Below are 21418 nucleotides of genomic sequence, written 5' to 3'. Positions count from 1 at the left end.
TCATCCAAGAACTTATAAAACCAGCTGTTTGCATCAGACCGTGACTACTTCAGGCAAACGAGAACTGCAATTGACTGCAAAGAGGGAGAAGAAATGGTGTTTTTCAACAGCATGGGAGGTGATTTGATGTGGTAAAAATACAAATATAGAGCTGTTTTGAAAGAAAACCAAGCCCAAGACCTGAGACTGGGATGGAGGTTTTCCTTCAAAGAAGACGGCGATGCCAAACATAAAGCCATATCTACAATGGAATGGTTCAAAATTAAAGATATCCAAGTGTTAGAAAGGCCTAGTCAAAGTCCAGATCTGAATCAAATTGAGAATCTGTGGAAAGATGCCTTGGATATGTTTGTAGTGTATTCAATTAAAGGTTGAACATGATTTGCAAATCATTGTAATCTGTTTTTATTTTTGTTGAACACAACATCCCACTTTCATTGGAATTGGGTTTTTCAAAAAAAAACAAACAAAACACATCTAGTAAATACTCTCCTGAGTAACACCTCAAATTATTTATCCATGATGAATAAGTCTCTCTTGCAGCTGTTGTTTATTGTTGGACATCACAATCTGGCAACAAAGCATCACTTTGCATCACTGCCTTTGTTTTTTCAGTCTGTGGTCGACAGGGCCAGCCAAAGCTAGCAACATAATTCATGCTTTTCCGAGTAGTCTTTCGCCCGTGGCGGGTGCCAGCCATGTTTTTCGTACGTCATCACAACATTCTGTTTCTGCCAGCTTTGTTTTGCTGATACAAGTATTTTGATGCAAAGTGTTTAGCAGAATGTCAGCAACAAAAAATGGAAAAGGAAAATATATACTGTAGATGTACTGCTTGCATATGTGCGAGTAGATGGAAATTTTACTCGTGTAGTCTCAAATTTTCGGAGCAACGTGGAGGCCTGTAAACGTCTGTCCTGTGAAACAAATAGAATATACAGTTTCTTATAATGTTTTCTGGGTGGTTCATAACATGGTTTCCAACAAAGGGCATGTACACTTGGTTTTAATAGATATGTCCCATGAAAACATACATGGATTGAGAGAGAAAGCCATACTTGATGGGTTTATTATTTGAAAACATTCCCTTTTACGTGAACTCAGATGGTCACATTCATCCATCCATCAATCCATTTTCTGCCGCTTATCCGAGGTTGGGTTGCGGGGGCAACAGCTTTAGCAGGGAAGCCCAGACTTCACTCTCCCCAGCCACTTCTTCCAGTTCTTCCCGGGGGATCCCAAGGCGTTCCCAGGCCAGCAGGGAGACATAGTCTCTCCTGGGTCGTTCCTGGGGCCTGATGCTGGTGGGACATGCCCGAGCCACCTCATCTGGCTCGTCTCAACATGGAAGAGAAGCCGCTCGACTCTACGCCCCTCCCGGATGACCGAGCTTCCCACCTTATCTCTAAGGGAGAGCCCGGAGACCCTGCGGAGGAAACTCATTTCGGCTGCTTGTTGCCGGGATATCGTTCTTTCGGTCACGACCCATAGCTTGTGACCAGAAATGAAGGTTGGAACGTAGATCAACCGGTAAGTTGAGAGCTTCGCCTTTTGGCCGAGTTCCTTCTTCACCACGAAAGTCGGCATTTGCCTGTCGATCTCTCTGCTCCCTCCGGCCCTCATTTGTGAACAAGACCCTAAGATACTTCAACTCCTCCACTTGGGGCAAGATCTCATCCCCGACCAGCAGAGGGCACTCCACCCATTTCCGACTGAGGGCCATTGTTTCAGATTTGGAGATGCCGATTGGTCATATTTAACACATCATCGCATTTCAAATGCAGTCATCACCAATATGTAACACAAAAAAAACCCCAGAAAAGGAGTGGTGGGGGGGGGGGGCACTTTTCCTCCATCTTCTCGAGTAGCTGTACTTGCCGCAGGGAGTCACATTATGTGTATATATGAAAGTATTAGGAAAATAACGTGGCAAAGCAATCTGCCCGGGCTAGCAAATGTCGGTCTCAAAACTAAAATAAATCATTTGAAGTTGAAAATGGCGTTACTTGAAGGATGTTGCTCCAGATGTGAATTTCATCTCTGTGAGCAATATTATTTGTTTCCTTAAGGTGAAATATTTGACTACCATCTGAAGTTTAAAAAGCCACTGCCATGCATCTTGCGGCAATGAGAATTAATGTTCGAGCTGCAACCAACATAGTTGAAGGCCGTCATCAATTGAGTTGGGAATAAAGTGAATACTGTATATTGCATGAAATTGTTCAGTCCACACTTAAAAGTTTTTATGTGGACTCATGTGGGTCAGTCTCACAAATATGACGGAAATTTTTAAAGTGAAATGATTTGAAAGTGGAGAAGATTCAACGTTTGCTCTTTGTCTGCTTGTTTTTTGACTGATGTGTACACATGACAGGGTGTTTTTCACATGAAAAAAGCTCAGGTAGTAGAATAGTGTATTTTTGTGTCCCCACGGGTAACCTGACTGGATCTCGGCTGGGTAGTTTGGAACCAGCCTGAAATCCCATTTCTGTTCTCTGAAAATGCAGTATCCAACACAAGGAAGGTTCAACTTCAGGCATCGCTCTTCTGGTCAGTAGTAAGTGCACCAGTTGCTATAATCGCTCGGCATCAAGCCACCGGTAATGAGCAGGATCAGGTCCACAAACCACCAGATTCCTAAACCTCCAAGTGTAAGCAGCTTCCCCACCGCTGTCCCTGTGTGGCCCAAGCAAAAACGGTCGACCCCGAAACAACCAAGGAAGAAGGAGTACAGCAGAGTGGTGATGAAATAGTGTCCGGTGTATCTGTGGAAGGAAAAAAAAAAGTCATTCGAAACCACCTAAAGGTATTAAAGGTGACTGCCCAGATGTTTTTTTCTGGGGGACTGATAACACTGCTAATTATTACCTCTGATGAAAACATCTTAAATCTGGGAGTCGCGGCTTAGAATTGAAGCGGATTTACATGGGAGAGGAGAAGAGAGCCAATCTCTCTTTTTCGTTCGTTAATGGATGCTACAGCTTCTTGTTGCTTTCAAGTTTAGCTTGTAGCAGACCAGTGGTGAAAAGGACACTTTGATTCGCTCCTCTTTCATCTATAACTGCTTCAGACAACGAAGTGTATGCATGAAAGTGGTTAAGATTGCATGACTGTCTGTGTCTTAAGGGTTGTATTATTTTTAGAGCTGTCAGTTTAGCGCGTTTTTATTGGTATTAATTTAAATGAATTTTAACGGGATTAAATTTTTTTCTCGCGAGATTAACGCGGCACACGTCATAGCGGATGTTACGTTTCTCTATAAATAAATCAGAAACAAAACAAGCACGCTGCACAGGTCCACGCATGTTTGTTTTGCCAGCCACGGCAGCGTGAGACACCGAAAACGGATACTTAAAGAGTTTATGAATGGAAAGTTTACTTTTAAAAAGTTGCCAGATTGTTCCACTGACAAGACCAAAGTTACCTGTATGTTTTGCAGTCGCTGATGCACGTCGAGAGTTTAGCGGTGCAGTGGTAGCGACCACACTGAAAACAAAACGTCTCCAGTGTTGTCATCGAACCAAGTGTAATCATCCGAAATGATGTCTACACAAAACCGTAGAGAGACTTCTGCGCAAGAAGGACCAACACGATCAACATAGCCTGACTGCTGTGTTCAAAGCAAACTTGAGAAAAACGAAGTATGCAACCATGGCTTAAATCCACTATAGGCTGAGTACTAGTTTACCTTAGATGTGCACTTTATAATGTTATATTGCTCTGTTTTGATTCCATAAAAAGAGCTGTTAAAGCAGCTGTTGTGTGACAAAATATTTTTTTCACTGTTGTTGATGGACAGTAATATTGTGTGAGAGATTATGTGTGAATAACTGCTCCAAGTGAAAAATGTTCATGTAAAATTGAAAATCAAAATCGTTATTTCAGTAAATATTTGCATTCTGCACATAGAAAACTGATTCATGATTCCATGTTGATGAGAGCATTAAAATGGGGAAAAATAGGACAAAAAAATATAAAAGGAAATTCAGAAATGATAAAAAATGCGTGAGTAATCACGATTAATTTTTTAGTTCATTTGAGTTAATTACGACAGTTGCATTTTTAATTAGATTAAATATTTGAATCGTTTGACAGCTCTAATTATTTTGTCATTTTATGTTAACTGTTCTTTTGATGGCGGGGCGGGCACCTGCAGAGACTCCTCTCTCTCCTGTGGTTGAGTGGAAAGAAATTTCATCTGTGCTGTATGCTATATGTTACACATACAGCACATTTGACAATAAAGTTGTATTCAATTCAATTCAAAATGTGGTCTGCTGTGTATGAAGCATCGCACTTAATGGAGCAAAGATACAGTCACGCTTTATCTGATTAACATGTTCAGTTCTGAGAAACTCTCGCCCAAGTAGTCATAAAAAGACAGTTGTGTGAATTCGGATGACAACCTGCCAATAAGTTCAAGGGGTATGTTTCTGAGGGATAAAGTGAGATACCGAGCGGTAGAAGATGGACGGATGGATGGATGGAAAGTGGGATAGCGCTCCGGGTGGTGGCGACACAACGTCTCCATCCCACAGGCTGACTCACTGATAGTAGTTTACCCATTTCCAGCACACACCTATTTCCGTGGTATCCTGTGATAACAATGCCCTATTCCTCTAAACATATGCTGATGTATGCTCATGAATAGGCCAATCATGAAAATAAGTTAAATGATATTTAATGGCTTGGAATAACAAAATGAGTATGGGGATTCACGACCCAACACAGCTGGAAGAGGTGGAAGGTAACATAAAATAAAATAAGCCTCCACTCTTTTTCAGCGGATTAACTGGACGTGATGCGATCCACATTTGTCACCTGTGCAGCAGTCATTTTGTCAGATAGAGAATTGTTTTTCAGTCAGAGAAAAGCATCCATAGAATTCAATGGCTCTTTCTCTTGAGGCACGTTTCTTGTGAGACTCTGTGAGTCTCATATTCCTCACCGTCTTTCGCTCACAAGGATACACAAAAGGGCCAAAAACAAACTATCGTTCAGATTTAAACACGCACGATGGCAGCGTGGAACATCCTCGGAATCAACCAGCCGGATCGTGAATCTAATCAGTGATGGGAAATTATGCAAAATATAGGCTGATCTGATCAAGCCGATCAGGTAGGCAGAAAGTAAATTTTTCAGCCTTTCATCTATTCTATCCAGCAGCTTACTTGATGCAGGGTACATTCCCTCTCAGGAATTCTCTGGGCCCGGCACATTCAATCTCATCAAGTGCAGTGCAGACAACTGGTGTGTGGTTCACTTCTTTCTTCGTCTGTCCTCCCCACTATCAATGAAAACAATGAATCAGGTGCTGTTCAAAGAAAACAATCAAACACCATGTTGAAAGTTGTGGTCAGAGATACACACAGCATACACTCCTCAAACACATCAGTGGATCATTCCATGCCAAAAAATTTAGTTAGTGTACGTTTTTCGGTGGCGGTCTTGAACGCCTCTCGAGTCGAACAGATGAAAGCACGGAGATAGACAAAGACGTACCTGTATTTGTTGAGACCGTTTTAAAAAATTAACACCACAGCTCTCCTTTTTTCGGAGCTGCAACGCATACTTATTTAATAAAGCAGCGACACAGTTCACTGAACCAACAGCAAGTTATAACATTGGAAGGATGTCTCCAGGAAGGAGCCATCTTGGAGTCGACGTATTACCGTAATGACCGTACAAAAGATGCACCGGATTTTAAGGCGCTCTGTGAGCTTTTAAGAAAGTTGAAGACTTTTTGGTGCGCCGAATAGTGCGGAAAATACGGTAATTTCTCCAAGACCGTGAACAGAACCGTTCAGGGTGGATATTATCAATACTGCATTTTTTAAAGTTCCGCCCAGGTGCCAGTTAAGAATCCGGGCTCGGTACCCAACCCAGCAGTGCTGGTACATGTTGCGAAGTTTCATAAAAGTTGAATGTACAGTATTATTATTTTGTCTTTAGTTTTAGTTTGTTAAGTAAGAGCAGCCGCTTGCTAATATGCTGCAATTTTTATATGATCCGATTTGTCGACGAATCGCAAAAAATGCTCTGTGAATAATCGATTATCAATATAATCGTTTGTGCCAGCTGTTCTTCTGTGCTTACTTTCCAACTGGAAGTTATCATGCCACTTTACAAGAAATGAGAAAGTGCTTACATGCATAGTTTTCTTCTTTACTAATGTATGACAATAGATAAATGTTTATCATATGAGTCAACCTAATAAGCAAACAGTTCTTTTAAAAAATGTATCCCATTCTTTCCTATATGTGTACTTATGACCACAACTTTAGGCTACATAGTAAGTTACACTTACCACTACACACCCATGACCCATTTCCAGAAAGGCGCTATGATTTCCAGCATGATCCACAGGGTCCTGACAGTAGATGAACTCCTCTGGCCTTTATCAAGAAAAAAAACAGGAGTGGAGTTATCTTTGTCAAGAATGGAAGTTGGCAATGTTGCACTGGGGAACCGCAGTAATTTTTAACACAATGAGCCAAATATATAAACGTATAGTTCTTTGTCAAACCGAAGCAAAACATGATGCTTATAGGCTAATAGTGCCAACTAAACGCAATTATAAAAGCTGAGTATTTAATGCATGTCGTGTAATACCCCGATTGCTTAAACGTGTCAATGTTTCACCACCGGTGTTAGCATCTTAGCATTACAGAGGCTACTTACAAATAACTGCAGAGGACGACCGGTGACAGACCCGTGTACTCAAAGGCGTCTGTGTAATTCGTACTTTCCAGTGGTGCTTCATATTTGACAGTTTCTGGGGTTTGCTCGGAGAAAGGAACAATTGTCGAACCAGGACCAAGGGAAGCAGGAGCTACATCTGTGGTCGAAGAGTTTTGGGATTGGATCCCTTCCAAACATTGTAAAAGAATTACTGTAACTAACAAAAGGAATTGCCCACATAGCAGGATGTAGCTTACGGAAATCATTATCACCGTCAAAAAGAAACATACACCCCGGTTAAATGGTCATTCGCAGCAAAGGACATCTTCATTTGCTAGCTCGATATCCGTCTACTGTTTATGTATTGTGTATTTGTAGGGCTTCTTCTTCCTCAGAATTGTATGGGATATTGCGATGGAGAAAATTGAATTACTGCCCCCTTTTGGAGCACATTACTCACTACATCTATCTCAGCAACAGTCAACGTTTCCATTCTTCTAAAATTTAACCTTTGTTTTTGTGTCCAACGTTTAGCAACACGAGTGAGTTGTAATATTACAACCCGCTGCAACGTTGTTACCTTGCAGTTCTATTTCGAGCTAAATTAGGGTCAAAAGTTTTGCACTTGAACAAAATACAAATTGAAACTGAAAATAGTGGAGCTTCGATTTTGAAGCCCATAACAGTGTATTCAAATGAAAGGAAGTGTGTCCAAAGTTAAATAATTCAATGAATAAAGTTCTCTTTTTTTAATGAGTTGTTTTGTTAGACTTCTCTTTTATACTCATCAGTTTCTTCATTCATGAATGAATGAATTTCATTTTTCCATGTTGTATTATCAAATCCACAAATTGGAGACATCACTTTGGTCAAAATCTTTGGCCGAGCCAACATTTTAATGAAACTACTTTTATTTTCGGTGAAATACAAATACAATTATAACATCTAATTGAAATATTTTCTGTTGTGCTATTTCATTCATATTAAATCACTTGTGCTTCTGGCATAATGGTGCTCTGGCATCAGAGTTGCCCAGTTTATTTGAATGTTTTTTTAGGGGGGGGGGGGGGGTTCTATCTAACAGTTGCAACACTTATTGAAAAACATTTTAAGGATATTTTTCAAATTTGAAGACTCAAAGGTAATTTAAAAGCAAAAGTAATATAAAAAAGTGAGTGACAGAAATTGACAAATGTTATATTACAAGACTTTACAAGTGCATATTTAAATTAAATTATTGCCATTTCTTGACCAAGTCTTAATGTCATTAATGTTTACTTTCGTTGATAAATATGTAAATAACACATTCCATTTACATCCCAGCAAACCTGTATGTTCATCTAAAACACTGGCAACATCAGTTCCAAAAATATCGAAAAAAACAGTCTTCTGTGATAAACAGCTTTCATCCATCCAGCCATTTTCTGATCTGCTTTATCCACACAAGGGCCGCTGGACGTGCCACACAATAGGTGTGTGGGGGGTGGGGGGGGGGGGGGCACCCTGAACCAATTGCCATACAATCGCAGGGCACACAGAGACCATCAATGATCACACTCACACCTAGGGACAATTTAGTGTGTTCAATCAGCCTGCCATGCATGTTTTTGGAATGTGGGAGGAAACCGGAGTACCCGGAGAAAACCCACGCAGCCCGGAGCCGTGATCGAATCCACGACCTGTGTACTGTGAGGTCTACGTGCTAACCACTGGACCACCGGGCCGCCAAGAGAAAAGCAGCTTTCGATTGCTATAATATAAAAGGAATGGCAAAATACATGAAGCCGTAATCTATGTTGGTTATGTTGTTTTGTTTCTTATCTTGTTACCTCGCAGGAGTTTTTTATTGTTACTTTTCACCAACATTCACACACTACACCCCGCATTCAGCCTAAAGATGAAAATAGACGACTGTTGAGCTTTAAATTCTTTTCAGCCAGTTGACATGCTGTGGAAGTCATCTATAAACTGTTAAATCATTTTTACCAGTCGGGGGTGCCAAAAGACAATATATAACAATGAAACTGTCATCATTTCCATTTCTTCATTCTAAAAAAAATGGCGTGCTCTGTATTTTTAAGACAGATTGCTATCTTGCTGTTTTACCATCCTAAATTTTTTCACAGATACTTTTTTAGACTCACACACTCACAGGAGCCAGGCAGATCATTTAAATCAACCAAAGAATATCAACTAAGACTGATGACAAAAAAAAACAACAAAAAAAAAAACAAAGAACAACAAAGCCAACATGGAGACTTGGAAGTGAAACACACCGGCGTTAAAGATGAGATAACGATAAACATCAGGCATTCAACAAGAGGTTCAGGTCAGTCCAAGAATTAATCAGACTGGTCCTGAGACAGAAATAGTGTCATGTTTGCGCGTGATGATAGTGGAGTGGAAAAAAAAGGTGTTGCTTTCCTGGGAGAATGTCTTTACACAATTTGTGGTAATTTTGTGTGCAGCATAGATGATGCAACCAAAGACAAAAGACAAAACACTACAGCTCATTTTGTTTTCATTTATTTGAAGTATATGGAAGGAAAGAGTTTGTCTTCTCTCGGTGATGTCAGTAGTTTTTTTTTTTTTTTTAATGAAAACATTCATCCACAGTAACATTTGTAAGGTGAGAAGTGCCCTGGACCATCAAAGCTGTTGACTGTTGATCATGTCCATTCATGGGAAAGCCCAATTGATTTAGTGCAGGTAAATACATTAGGCAATGGAATTACTCTGAACTGTAAATGATAGTTTTCCTGATTTCTTTTGACACTGATCTTCACCTCAATGAATTGATTCAGCTCATTTTTGTTTGCACATTGTAATTTTGTGCAAATGTGGACAGAAGCCACAGTTTCTGACACATTTGTCGGTGCTTGTTGTCTGCCCTCCGCTCATCTCGTTTTACTTTTCGCTTCATCTGTCGGCACCACGGAACACAGAGAACAAGAAACTGTGAGAAACATCTGATTTTGTGATTCGTTACCAGAAAGGGGGTTTCAGGTGAGCCCTTTTCATCTTTTGCTTGATAATGAGTCGTTCAAATGTTGTTGTTTTTTTAAAATGCTGAATGTGTCGGAAATAGCAGGTGCTTTGTGTTACGCTAAAGATATTAAGAAAATGCTGCAGGATAACAAAAAAATACATTGTTGATATTGAAAGAGTGAACTTACAATTTCTTGTCAACTGGTTTTAGTGTGCCACTTAGACACAATAATGTGAATACAGTATTAGCTAGAGACAAAAATAATTTAAAAAATAGGATATGATGTGGGCGGCCCGGTAGTCCAGTGGTTAGCACGTCGACTTCACAGTGCAGAGGTACCGGGTTCAATTCCAGCTCCGGCCTCCCTGTGTGGAGTTAGCATGTTCTCCCCGGGCCTGCATGGGTTTTCTCCGGGTACTCCGGTTTCCTCCCACATTCCAAAAACATGCATGGCAGGCTGATTGAACGCTCTAAATTGTCCCTAGGTGTGAATGTGGGCGTGGATGGTTGTTCGTCTCTGTGTGCCCTGCGATTGGCTGGCAACCGATTCGGGGTGTCCTACTGCCCGAAGACGGCTGGGATAGGCTCCAGCACCCCCGGCGACCCTAGAGAGGATCAAGCGGTTCGGAAATTGGATGGATGGATGGATATGATGTAAACAGTTGACAAGAAAATACTGTAAGTATTTTTTTTTTTTTACTGTTAGCGTTTAATATGTGCAGCTTTTGCTTGAACTTGGACAGTGAATTATGTTTTCGATGCAATACTTGTGTACATTATTTAGAAAACTGGAAATAAGTACATTAGGTTCGCTCACAATTATTGCCATTTCAGGAGACTCGGAACATAATGAAGGAAGTTGAAACAAAGTTGAGTGGGCAAACTCAAGCAACCATGTGTAACTGGGGCCTGAATAGGTCACAAGTGCTCATTGTGTTTATGGCTCAATGTCACCATATCAAACACTATTGTGGTGTAAACACACTGGCACCAAAGAGAGCAGTCTCTCTATTTTTCTGTCAAACACATCTCTGTTGCTCCCAGGACGCTAATCTGAAGTGCTTGCGATCTCGTAGAATTAAGGGATGGATCGCTCCTGTGTAAATCGTTTAAAAAACCTGATGATATTTCTCAACTTCCTGTGCTGGGTAAGTGCTGGAAATGGCAAGTTTATCCTCTGAATTTTCTGATATTTGTCAATTGAATTCAAACTCCAAATGAGATGGGCACAATGATAACGTAAGGTGTTGTTTCCTGTCTGCGCTGGAGCTATGTGGTGCGTTTGTGGTTGCCTTTGGGATATTTCAGGCCATACACTCCAAGTTTGCATCTCTAGTCACCACTTTCTGGCCCATCTACCCCGCCAACACCCTGGTGGTCACCGGTACGATTGTTACCTGTGTGTGTTATCTGGGTGTGCTTGGAGCCATGAAGGAGAATCGCTGCCTTCTCTTCAGCGTGAGTATAAATCCTGATGACATATCCTCACTAGTCATGGGCTAAGCCACGGGTGTCAAACACAAGGCCCGGGGGGCCAGCTCTGGCCCGCCACATCATTTTATGTGGCCCCAGAAGGCAAATCATGTGTCAGCGTCAATGTTTATTGCGAAAATGCCAAAGGTGCAAATTGTCTTCACTTTTAATAACATTGAGAGATTGCAAGGAATTTTTGTTACAATGCCCCTTTCAAAATAAATTAAATAAATAGCTGATGACATTTTTTTGGGGGGGGGGCGGGGGGGATTCTGTTGTGTATATGTGATTATATGAGGGATCTTAAATGGGTTGAAAGTCATAAGGGCTATCCAAGAGAAACTATAACTACGATGTGGCCAGTGACAAAAATCACACTCCTGGTATCAGCCAAGGTACAACTCAACAATGTAACTAGAGTCAGTGCAAGAAATGCTTCACAAAAGTAATGATGTACCATTTTGACACTGTCTTTGAGATACTGAGACGGCAAAAGTCTTGAATGACTGCTCTGGCTGAGGCATGTGCATGAACTGATGAAACATGTTCGAATGAGAGGTGAAATGTCTTTTGTAAGACAACCAGGGCAAATCAAGGTTGAGACTAATGGACGATATATTATGAGTTTAGATTCAAGCGTATCTTTTAATGTAACGAACGCCTCGGTTGAAGACAATCCCATTATTTCCCTCCTAGTCTCATCTAAGTGTTTAGGATTCGTGGTTTTCACCCAGCCTGGTATGAGAACTTGATTGTGATTGATTCAAGTCCTGCAGCAGACCAACATACAATATCGAGAATTTGGGAGGAAAGGTCCTCGCTTGCTTCCTGAGTAGGAGGCCCAAAGCAAGGCACTAAACACTCACGCAAAAAATGTCATGGGTGTGAAGTCAAAACACAAAACTCACACCATAGCAATATCAATGCTTTGTGGTTATGACCACAATAATAAGCCCCTCGGGTCTCTCTGTTTCGTTTGTTATTGTTTCAAAACCATTTGACCATGAGAAAGAGCCCTGTCTCTTTATTGGTCCCTGTTGTGTTTTTTTTTTTTTTTTTGCTGTATGGTCTAAAAACAAGCTTGAATTTATTTACTAATCATCCTATATGACTTTGATTTTATCCATTTGCAGTTTTTCATCCTGCTGTTCATCCTGATGCTGATAGAGCTGGCCATGGCTTGTGTATTCCTGGTTTACAGCAGAATGGTAGTAAACTGTTTATACTGCACATAATATGCTGAACTGTCAGCAGCCCATCATCACGTTTTTTTTTTTTAATGGCGGAAAAGCCCATGAGGCCAAGTCAAACAACAATTGTTCTGATTCTGCTTGAAGGCGATCTTTGTCTCTTCACTGTCCAAGGCACTGGGATATTGCGGATAACTGACTTTCTGTCTACTGTACAGATCGACACATACTTTGAAAAAGACCTGACACAAAGTTTGGCGGTCTACAGGCAGTCCGGTCCTGGAGAGAACCAGACCATTAAAGAGGATTTTGATGCCGTCCAGCACTTGGTAATCATCTCTTCATTCAAATACTTTAAGGCATCTTGATGACTCCATGTTCTTATTCTGAACAAATATTGTTGAAATATATGGCTAACATGTTACCTCTGCCCAATTCAACGGTGATGCTCAGCATTTGAGTTTGACTTTTTTTCCCCTCTGATCAGTTTAGGTGTTGTGGAGTTCGCAGTGTGGCAGACTGGATGGGTAAAGTTCCCATCTCCTGTTGTGTCCGGGATCCCTGCACCTCCCCCATCAAGACCTACTGGCAAGAGGTAACCCACTCCCAAACAGATTTTAAAATATCACAATATCATTTCCTTCTGCATGACACATACACATTAGCAATTGACCTCAGGTGTAGACTGGACTACCTTGGTACCCTGATGAAAATCCTCAGGATGAAGTCACTTTATGTCAAACATCGGCTCTTCAATTTAAACCCAAAATGGGATATTACGTGAATCTTTTTGTAAGACATTGTTGCCCTGTGGCGGACTTTCCGCAGAAGGATGCGATATATACAGTAAGTGGCTCTCTGCTAGGATATCAAATGCTGGGTCACGCACGATACAGAGAGTGCCCAAGGAAGACCTTGATGAGACTCCACCTGAATTTATATTCGTTCTCAGATTTTGACATTATGATTCTTTACTTGGACTGGATGTGTACACCCTTAAACGTACACACCAACACCTGCTGAGAATAGCAAGAAAATAAAATGAATTGACTTCCTCCCTGGAAGTGTTTATATTTGCCTGTATTTATAGTTTAAACACTAATTATGAAAGAAACTATGATCCCAATAACAACATCATTTCAACGTCATGTATCATAAACATACTTCCATGATACAATTACCTCTTTCCTATTAGCCAGGGCTTTGATGCACTCTTGTGTTCTAAGAGCTCCAGTTGAGTTGAGCAATTGCTAACGGGGACTGTTGGAGGATGAACAGAAGCCAAATGTTGAAAGTCAGAGTATAACACAGCAGAATTCATGTTTTTTTGTTAATTGAGGAAGTGTATAACGCGAGAAAAGGGGAAGGACGGGAAACATCCATGGAGATAAATGCTGTGATCAGAGACAACCAGAAGATTATTGATGGCGGCTGAATCCGAGATGACAAGGTCAAGGGTGTGGTCATTGTTGTGTGTGGGCGGGGGCATCAACATGTTGCGTGAGATGGAGACAGTCCAGCACATGAGAGAAATAGGCTGCTATGGGGGAGGAAGGATTGTCAATGCCCAAAATTTTTTTAGGGCATGAATGGCTGAGGAAAGGCAGTAGATCATGTTCCGCATTAACATGTTTCATTGGATTTTGTTTTAAAACCAATTCAGCTTTACTGATTCCACTGATATCGAAAGAAGCTAGTTCTCTTCGTATTCTAGCATAAACAAAGTGTAACAGAACAGGCGGCTTCTCTTTTTACACACTCCGTTATGTTCGGATCTGAATAATTTGGTTCTTTTCATGCATTGAAACATCAATGTAAGCAAACCTATTTGATAAAGGGCCTCATATTTCTGAACAATATTCACCTCTTTTTCGTGGTACATAAACATATACACAACTATTAAACACTAATATTTTCCACATTCAATAAACTTGCTGCTGTGATTGTTCTGCATATAACAGTAAACACTTTTGCCAAGGCTTGAGTTTTGTTTTTCAAATATATTATCAGCTGGTCTACATGGCCCGGCAGGAAGCCATTTCTCTGCATGATCCTCGGTATTAAGTAAGTAATATTAAGTAGTTCTTTGAGCATGAGGAGATTTACTATGGAGTTTTACGAATAAGTAAGGCAGCGACAACTTTTTGGTTTCTGTTACTGTACTACCTTGCGCGGCTGCTTGCTGGCGCTGTTGATTCACGACAGCTTTGTTGCTGTTTGTGATGCCAAGGTGACGGCCGACACGCGTCGACAAATACCTGTTTCGGTTATATTTCACTCGGCATTTCAAAAGTCTATCCACCGTCTTGTCAAGACGATTCTCCTTTCTTGCAAAATCCATTTTTTTTTTCACAGGGGGAAAACTAATGCAAAGTCACTAAAAATAACATTTAAACCTAAAACAAAAAGAGCATTGAGAATCATGAATATAAAAATGTGTGCGCGCGTACAAATGTATACAGTATTTACTTTCAATATATACTGTATGCCAATGTTGTTTTAAGTCCTCCTGTTCGTCCACGAGTTCAAGTTCCTGCTTTTATTTCAGGGCTGTCTCATGAAACTGAGGGACTGGTTTGCAAGCAACTATCGGAGCACCGGAGCGGGCGTTGTCACACTGTTTATCATCCAGGTGAGGTAACTTCAGGTTTTTATCCGCAACTTGGAATTCCATACCTGTCAACTTTTCGGAGCGCCAACCTGTATAAACTACCAAAAAAATCCTTATAAAGAGCAAAAATTCCTTCTAACATACCAAAGCACAGTTCTACACGGCAGTCATCGAATCAATCCTGTGTTCTTCCATCACGGTTTGGTTTGGGGCCGCCACAAAAAAGGACAAAATCCGACTTCAACGGACAGTTAGGACGGCGGAAAAAATCGTTGGCACCGCCCTACCCGCTCTTGAGGACTTGCACACTGCAAGAATCAAGACAAGGGCACGGAAAATCCTCCTGGATCCTCCGCACCCTGCCCACCACCTTTTCCAGCTACTCCCCTCAGGCAGACGCTACAGATCCATGCGCATCAAATCCAGTAGACACTTAAACAGCTTCTTCCCTCTAGCCATTAACTCCTTAAACAGTCACTGACGTAGTCACTCTTCTTGTACTACAAATACTGCTACTGGTTACTCTAAAATGGTTCAATGATTTGTTATTTACGATGATACTAATGCAGCGCGTTATACCGGAGACAAATTCCTTGTGTGTTCTACATACTTGGCCAATAAAGATGATTCTGATTCTGATTCTGATTCTGATATGTCAAAATAACGGCAGAAAAAAACCCACGAAATTTTCAATGATATTTATTGTAGATCTCCATAATATAATGTCTGGTTAATGTCGAATCATCATTCTACTTAGTAGCATTACTGTGTTCAGAGTTGTATTCCTGCGTTACTTTTTTGGAAAGTTGCCGGCAATGAAAGCATTCGAGTAGACTAGCACCATTCTGGGCAAAAGCAAACGGAACTACCTGTTAGGGGAAGGGGAAAAAAACCGGAAAATTTCAGAATCCGTATGATTTGTGCGATACGGCCATATACGTAAGATTCATCACAAAATCCGTATGATCTATGGCTAAACCGTATGAGTTGACAGGTATGGAATTCCAATCATTGTGGAGTTGAACTGCGTCATTATACTTTGCTGCCATATGTTAAATGAGGTTATGGTTGAAACTTTGTACATGACAGACGGACAGTGGGGAGAGTGTGTGGACAGAAAGACAGAAAGATAGATACAATAGACCTCAGGGGTGGAATAGTTAGAAACACGTGTTTTGTTTTTCTCGAAATGTGATTTGAAATGTCATTGATTGTTTGTGGGAACTAATTGTGTGTCATGCGCCTCATTTTCTTGCAGTTCTCTTGTCTGTGTTTTAACATTCCGCTGTTTTGTCACTTTGCTCGAAACGGGCTGGGCTACCTGTGAAAAGGATGCAGTGCCAAAGTCACAGTGACCTCCATCTTTGCAACTTATCAGTATTGAACGTATTTGTTTTTTCAAGGGGTAATTGTAGCTGTTCAAGCTTGGTGTGCACTAGTTCTCTCATACATTTTATTCACATACATAACAATATTAATATACATTTCAAGGTAATTATTCTTTGTATATTTTCATTCAATTGTATGTTGTATTGATTAACTTTCCCCAATATAGAAGCCGAATGCCGATGCTGTTTATATGTCCTGTAACTACTTTTATCTCTCCATGTATATTCGCACACTGAAAACAAAACAATTTTGATCAATTCAATGCACCCGATTGTATTGTTCTGTGTTTTATCCTATTGATTGGAAATAAAATCATAATAAATCGCTGTTTTGTTTTAGCCCTGCATTCCTTCACTTAGAAGCTCCAACAGTAAAGAAGGACAAAAAAGGCAAGAGCACGGGATAACTGGAATTATGCCTGAATAGTAACTCCTGCACAATAACTTTCAAAGTAATGGGAAAAAATGGCAGGGCGGCCCGGTAGTCCAGTGGTTAGCACGTCGGCTTCACAGTGCAGAGGTACCGGGTTCGATTCCAGCTCCGGCCTCCCTGTGTGGAGTTTGCATGTTCTCCCCGGGCCTGCGTGGGTTTTCTCCGGGTGCTCCGGTTTCCTCCCACATTCCAAAAACATGTACGGCAGGCTGATTGGGCGCTCCAAATTGTCCCTCGGTGTGAGTGTGGGCGTGGATGGTTGTTCGTCTCTGTGTGCCCTGCGATTGGCTGGCAACTGATTCAGGGTGTCCCCCGCCTACTGCCCGAAGACAGCTGGGATAGGCTCTGGCACCCCCCGCGACCCTAGTGAGGATTAAGCGGTTCGGAAAATGGATGGATGGATGGGAAAAAATGGCTCTCTTGGAAACAAATGTTGTCCATCTGTCAGGTAAAATCATCACTTGTATCACTCTCTGACATTGTGTGAATGCAAAATGGCTGCCATATTCCAGCATTTTAGGTCACAGATGCCTTTGGCGTATTGCAACAAATTCATGCAGCTCTTCAGTGTTTTGGCATTAAAAGTTTTAAAATAATTGTTACCGTTTGAATATTACAAACTGACAGTACTCATCTCAGTAAAATTTGTCGATTTTCACAAGGAAATTCAGTAGTAATTTACCGTTACTGATCAAATTATGAAAATGACCCCTGCCTTCTGTGAACATGGGTTGTGATTTACACTCTCATATTATTATAACGCGCTAAAGTGAATGATGAATGTGTCATCATGGCTATTGGCGATTATAGGACGTCAAAACGCATTACTTGGTCTGTCTTTCAATTTAGGTGTCTCATAGTAGTTAAATCCCTATGGCTCAGTAGAAGGTCCGCTGATGAGGGGGGCATTACTCGAAAGCATGTCCGTGCTGACAGCCTTGTTAAGACACCTGCGGCTGTTCTCAACATTTATCAACTTTTCAAGCCAGGAAATGATCTTAATATCATCTCTCGAAGGTGGAATGCTATGCCTGATTGATGTTTCCTGTGGATTCCGTCTGAGATGTTTTCACAATCAGCCTGTACTTCCTCTTCAATGTTCTGCTGACAAATTCAGATATCACATATCTTGAAAACTCAAGAAACTTCTGAGGCGAGGCTCGTTCGAGTCAATCGAAATACCGAGGTCCATTAAAAGATTGTCGACTGCTTAACAAAGACATTTTACTGTGGATTTGCTGGTTGCTTTCTTCACATTTTAAGTGATGACACATGGAGGCTCTGTTGGAATTCTGCTGTGAATTTTGATATTCAATTCTTGCTTTGCTGGAACCACTATGGTTTGTCTTTCCTATTTCCATTTAAAATTGTTCATAAATAGGTGATTTTTCTTTTTGATTGGATTAAAAGAGAGATGTTCACATAGTAGATTGGCTGGCAACCGGTTCAGGGGTTGTCCAAAGACAGCTGGGATAGGCTCCAGCATGCCCACGACCCTCGTCAGGGTGAAACGTTTCAGATGGATGGATGGAGGGATATTCACATCATACAGGCAAATTATATTCCAAATAATTTGTGAGAGGATAAGCGGTTCGGAAAATGGATGAATTGTATACTATCTGCAGTTATCCCTAATGATCTGGCACTGATATACTGTACATACTTTGCCTTTCAACTGGGATAGTCTCAAATTTTCTCTGCTTTTGATCCTGCACAGAATGATCTGTGTCCATAATATGGCAAGGAAGAAGATGACTGGAAAAAGTTTATCACATTTGGACTCTTCATTTTCGTATTATTTCTGCATATGCACTTGCCTGTTCAGTTTTGATGCAGTATCAACACATAATCGTGGGACATGCATGTAATAGTAGATGGTCATGTGCAAGATGAAATGGAGCTAAACATGGCCAAGTAATCACTTTAGAGCAGACTTGTCATCTAATTGGCTTTTAATGATGACACGTGGAGGCCAAAGATCACGCTCAGGGGGTTCGAGGTCCGTTGCGCACTGAGAATCATTAAATGTCACAGTTAATAAAGTTTGCTTGGAATGAAATTGCGTTAATAATGACATCCCCTCCCTGAGCCAGTGTTAAAGGGTTTGTGTGTCTCATTGATCCTAGCTGTCGGGGGTTTATGCCCTAGGTTGGATCACCAAGGCAAACCGGTCCAAGGTGAAGCATTGGACAATGTAGGGCGTTACACCTTCGATGAAAGACAATTTTTGGGCCACCTTTTTTCCTTTGCCTGGATGTTGGTATCCGGGGTTCCAGAACTGGAACCAGGCCTGAAGGTGGGCGTCTGGTGGCTTGGCCTGCGCCCAAGAACTGGATTGGTGTACGATCTGCAGTGATGTGGACATACAGTAGGGCTATCCAAGTAAAGAGGGAGCTGAATCGAAAGGCAAAGCTCCTAATTTATCGGTCGACCCACACTCACTTGTCATGGAATTTACATCTTTTGTTTGTTTTTGTGGCATCTGTGAAATAAACAATGCCACTTTTATTTTTGAACTCTGCTGTGTTTGTTTGGTTGTGTAGCTTGTATAGAGGAATTTGCAGGTATTAATAGATGTGAGAACTTTGTTTGAAAGTTGGTCTGTGATTTACATTTGACTTGAAATGAAAAATAACACTTTTTTTCTGACATTGATAAAAACCATCACTTGTCAAACACTTGCCCTGAGCAATCGCCTTCATGTTGAGCTGTGATTGCAGTTCTCTGATGGGGTGTTTAGTTCTAACTGGGTCAGGCTAAAGTTCTGCAAATGTGGTGGGAATTATTAGCACGGAGCTTTAGAAAAATAGAAATTAGTAGACAATCTTAGAAAATACACTTCTGAAAACCATGTCCAAATGGTGCTTCACTCATGTACAGAATTAATGTTTTTAAATCCATACATTTGTCATCGGGGTGGCATTCATACGACCACTCTGATTTCAAAATAAATTGTCAATGTTGTTTCTTTCATATGTATTCACGTTTATTTGTCCATTATTAGGCACAAAATGTGGATGTATTTATCCTCACATTTATACACTCAGAATTCCATCCATCCATCCATCCATTTTCCGAACCGCTTGATCCTCACTAGGGTCGCGGGGGGGTGCTGGAGCCTATCCCAGCCGTCTTCGGGCAGTAGGCGGGGGACACCCTGAATCGGTTGCCAGCCAATCGCAGGGCACACAGAGACGAACAACCATCCACGCCCACACTCACACCGAGGGACAATTTAGAGCGTTCAATCAGCCTGCCATGCATGTTTTTTTGGAATGTGGGAGGAAACCGGAGTACCCGGAGAAAACCCACGCAGGCCAGGGGAGAACATGCAAACTCCACACAGGGAGGCCGGAGCTGGAATTGAACCCGGTACCTCTGCACTGTGAAGTCGACGTGCTAACCACTGGACTCCCGGGCCGCCCCCACTCAGAATTCCATCATTTTAAAATGTGTATTTGCTGGTCAACGGATGAAATCAAATTGTTTGGACAGCATTGAACTGACTTAGGATGTGATGGACCTTGGCTTCGTGAACTGGACCTTGTCCCTTTTAATTGAATACGTCTTCTGTGGTGGGTCACTGATTTGACATGAAGAGATCACAACACAAATAGAAGTCAAGAATACTTTGGAGAAGGTTGGCCTATTATTTTCAAAATGTACAACCAATTGATGTCTTCAGAGATATATATACAGGCCAAGGAGGGAATCACATTGTGATGACTTACGCGTTAAAGACAAAATCGTAAAAGATCTGTCCTTGTCCAAATATTTAGGTACCCAACTCTCACTCCAACTTGCCCTTGGCTAAATTACAGATTCCGTGAGTGTCACTGCCCTGCGTCTTTCTATTTCAAATACATTTTTTTAAATTGTCACTTTATCTTGGCACATCTTAGCTGTCCTCTAAGTGTCTTGAGCCCTTTGTGCCATCCATTTGCAATGTATAATAAAAACAGGTCAGACAGGTAAGTGGGTCATTGCACGGCTGAAGTCGTAATTCCCTCTGGCTTCACCGCATGATCACGTATCGTCATCTGCCAAGACATCAGACGTGTGGCGACAAGGCACGTTTTTCTGAAGGGACTCAATCAATGTGCCAAGTGACCTGTCACTGTCTGACACGGAGTCCCTGAGTTCTATGTTCTATTATCTATCCATTCATCAGTTCATCTTTTGCACCCTGGATGTCGATTATATTATGTCTTCTTCTGTCTGCCTTTTCTTTTGATTATTGTTAAACCATCGGGCTCCAATCATCTTTCAGACTTTTCAAAAAGCTGTGGGCAGAACCCAGTAATCACTTCACACCACAGCTGTTAACCCTGAGTATGAATAGCACTAAGATTACATCAAACGCAGTGTAGAACATTGTGTGTTCTTTGGTAAATAATACCCTATTGGTGCCTGATTAATATCACTGCAATCAACAGGAGTTATTTTTCGCAATAGAAAGTGCATATCGACGGGCACATAGTATAATTGCCTGAGTCATATTTCAAAATTTTTGGGAAACAAAAACAAAATAAAAACATTTTAGTAGGATTTTTTTTTTTGCTGTTGATGTTGGAACAAAACATTCAAACAATTGGGTGAACAAGCAAAAGGAAAAATACCCGGCGTTAATTACTTAAAAAATAAAAGTGACAG

The 21418-nt window shown here is 41.1% G+C and overlaps 2 protein-coding genes across 3 annotated transcripts; one reads left to right on the top strand and one right to left on the bottom strand.

The window, feature by feature from the left end:
• Positions 1 to 381: 381 nt before the first annotated feature.
• tm2d2 (TM2 domain containing 2) lies at positions 382 to 7053 on the bottom strand. The gene is made up of 4 exons (XM_086112241.1): positions 6682 to 7053; positions 6308 to 6395; positions 5172 to 5287; positions 382 to 2765 (listed from the first exon to the last, which is right to left on the bottom strand). Exons 1-4 carry the CDS (start codon positions 6945 to 6947, stop codon positions 2552 to 2554), a joined length of 684 nt encoding a protein of 227 aa, XP_085968367.1. The 5' UTR covers positions 6948 to 7053; the 3' UTR covers positions 382 to 2551.
• A 3628-nt stretch (positions 7054 to 10681) lies between these two features.
• On the top strand, positions 10682 to 16659 carry LOC147204634 (leukocyte surface antigen CD53-like). 2 transcript variants are annotated; one of them, XM_086112498.1, is made up of 7 exons: positions 10682 to 10818; positions 10979 to 11128; positions 12277 to 12351; positions 12552 to 12662; positions 12821 to 12928; positions 14882 to 14965; positions 16203 to 16659. In XM_086112498.1, exons 1-7 carry the CDS (start codon positions 10756 to 10758, stop codon positions 16269 to 16271), a joined length of 660 nt encoding a protein of 219 aa, XP_085968624.1. In that variant the 5' UTR covers positions 10682 to 10755; the 3' UTR covers positions 16272 to 16659. The 2 variants fall into 2 exon arrangements, with proteins under 2 accessions (XP_085968624.1, XP_085968623.1); XM_086112497.1 differs by having other exon boundaries at positions 10683 to 10818; positions 10940 to 11128.
• Positions 16660 to 21418: the final 4759 nt, after the last annotated feature.

This window comes from Hippocampus guttulatus, chromosome 5 (assembly GCF_054856545.1).
Source record: "Hippocampus guttulatus isolate MCC_2025c chromosome 5, RoL_Hgut_1.0, whole genome shotgun sequence".
Classification (NCBI taxonomy): Eukaryota; Metazoa; Chordata; class Actinopteri; order Syngnathiformes; family Syngnathidae; genus Hippocampus; species Hippocampus guttulatus.
The sequence above is the reverse complement of the archived record's forward strand: the minus strand, read 5'-3'. Positions and strand labels throughout refer to the sequence as shown.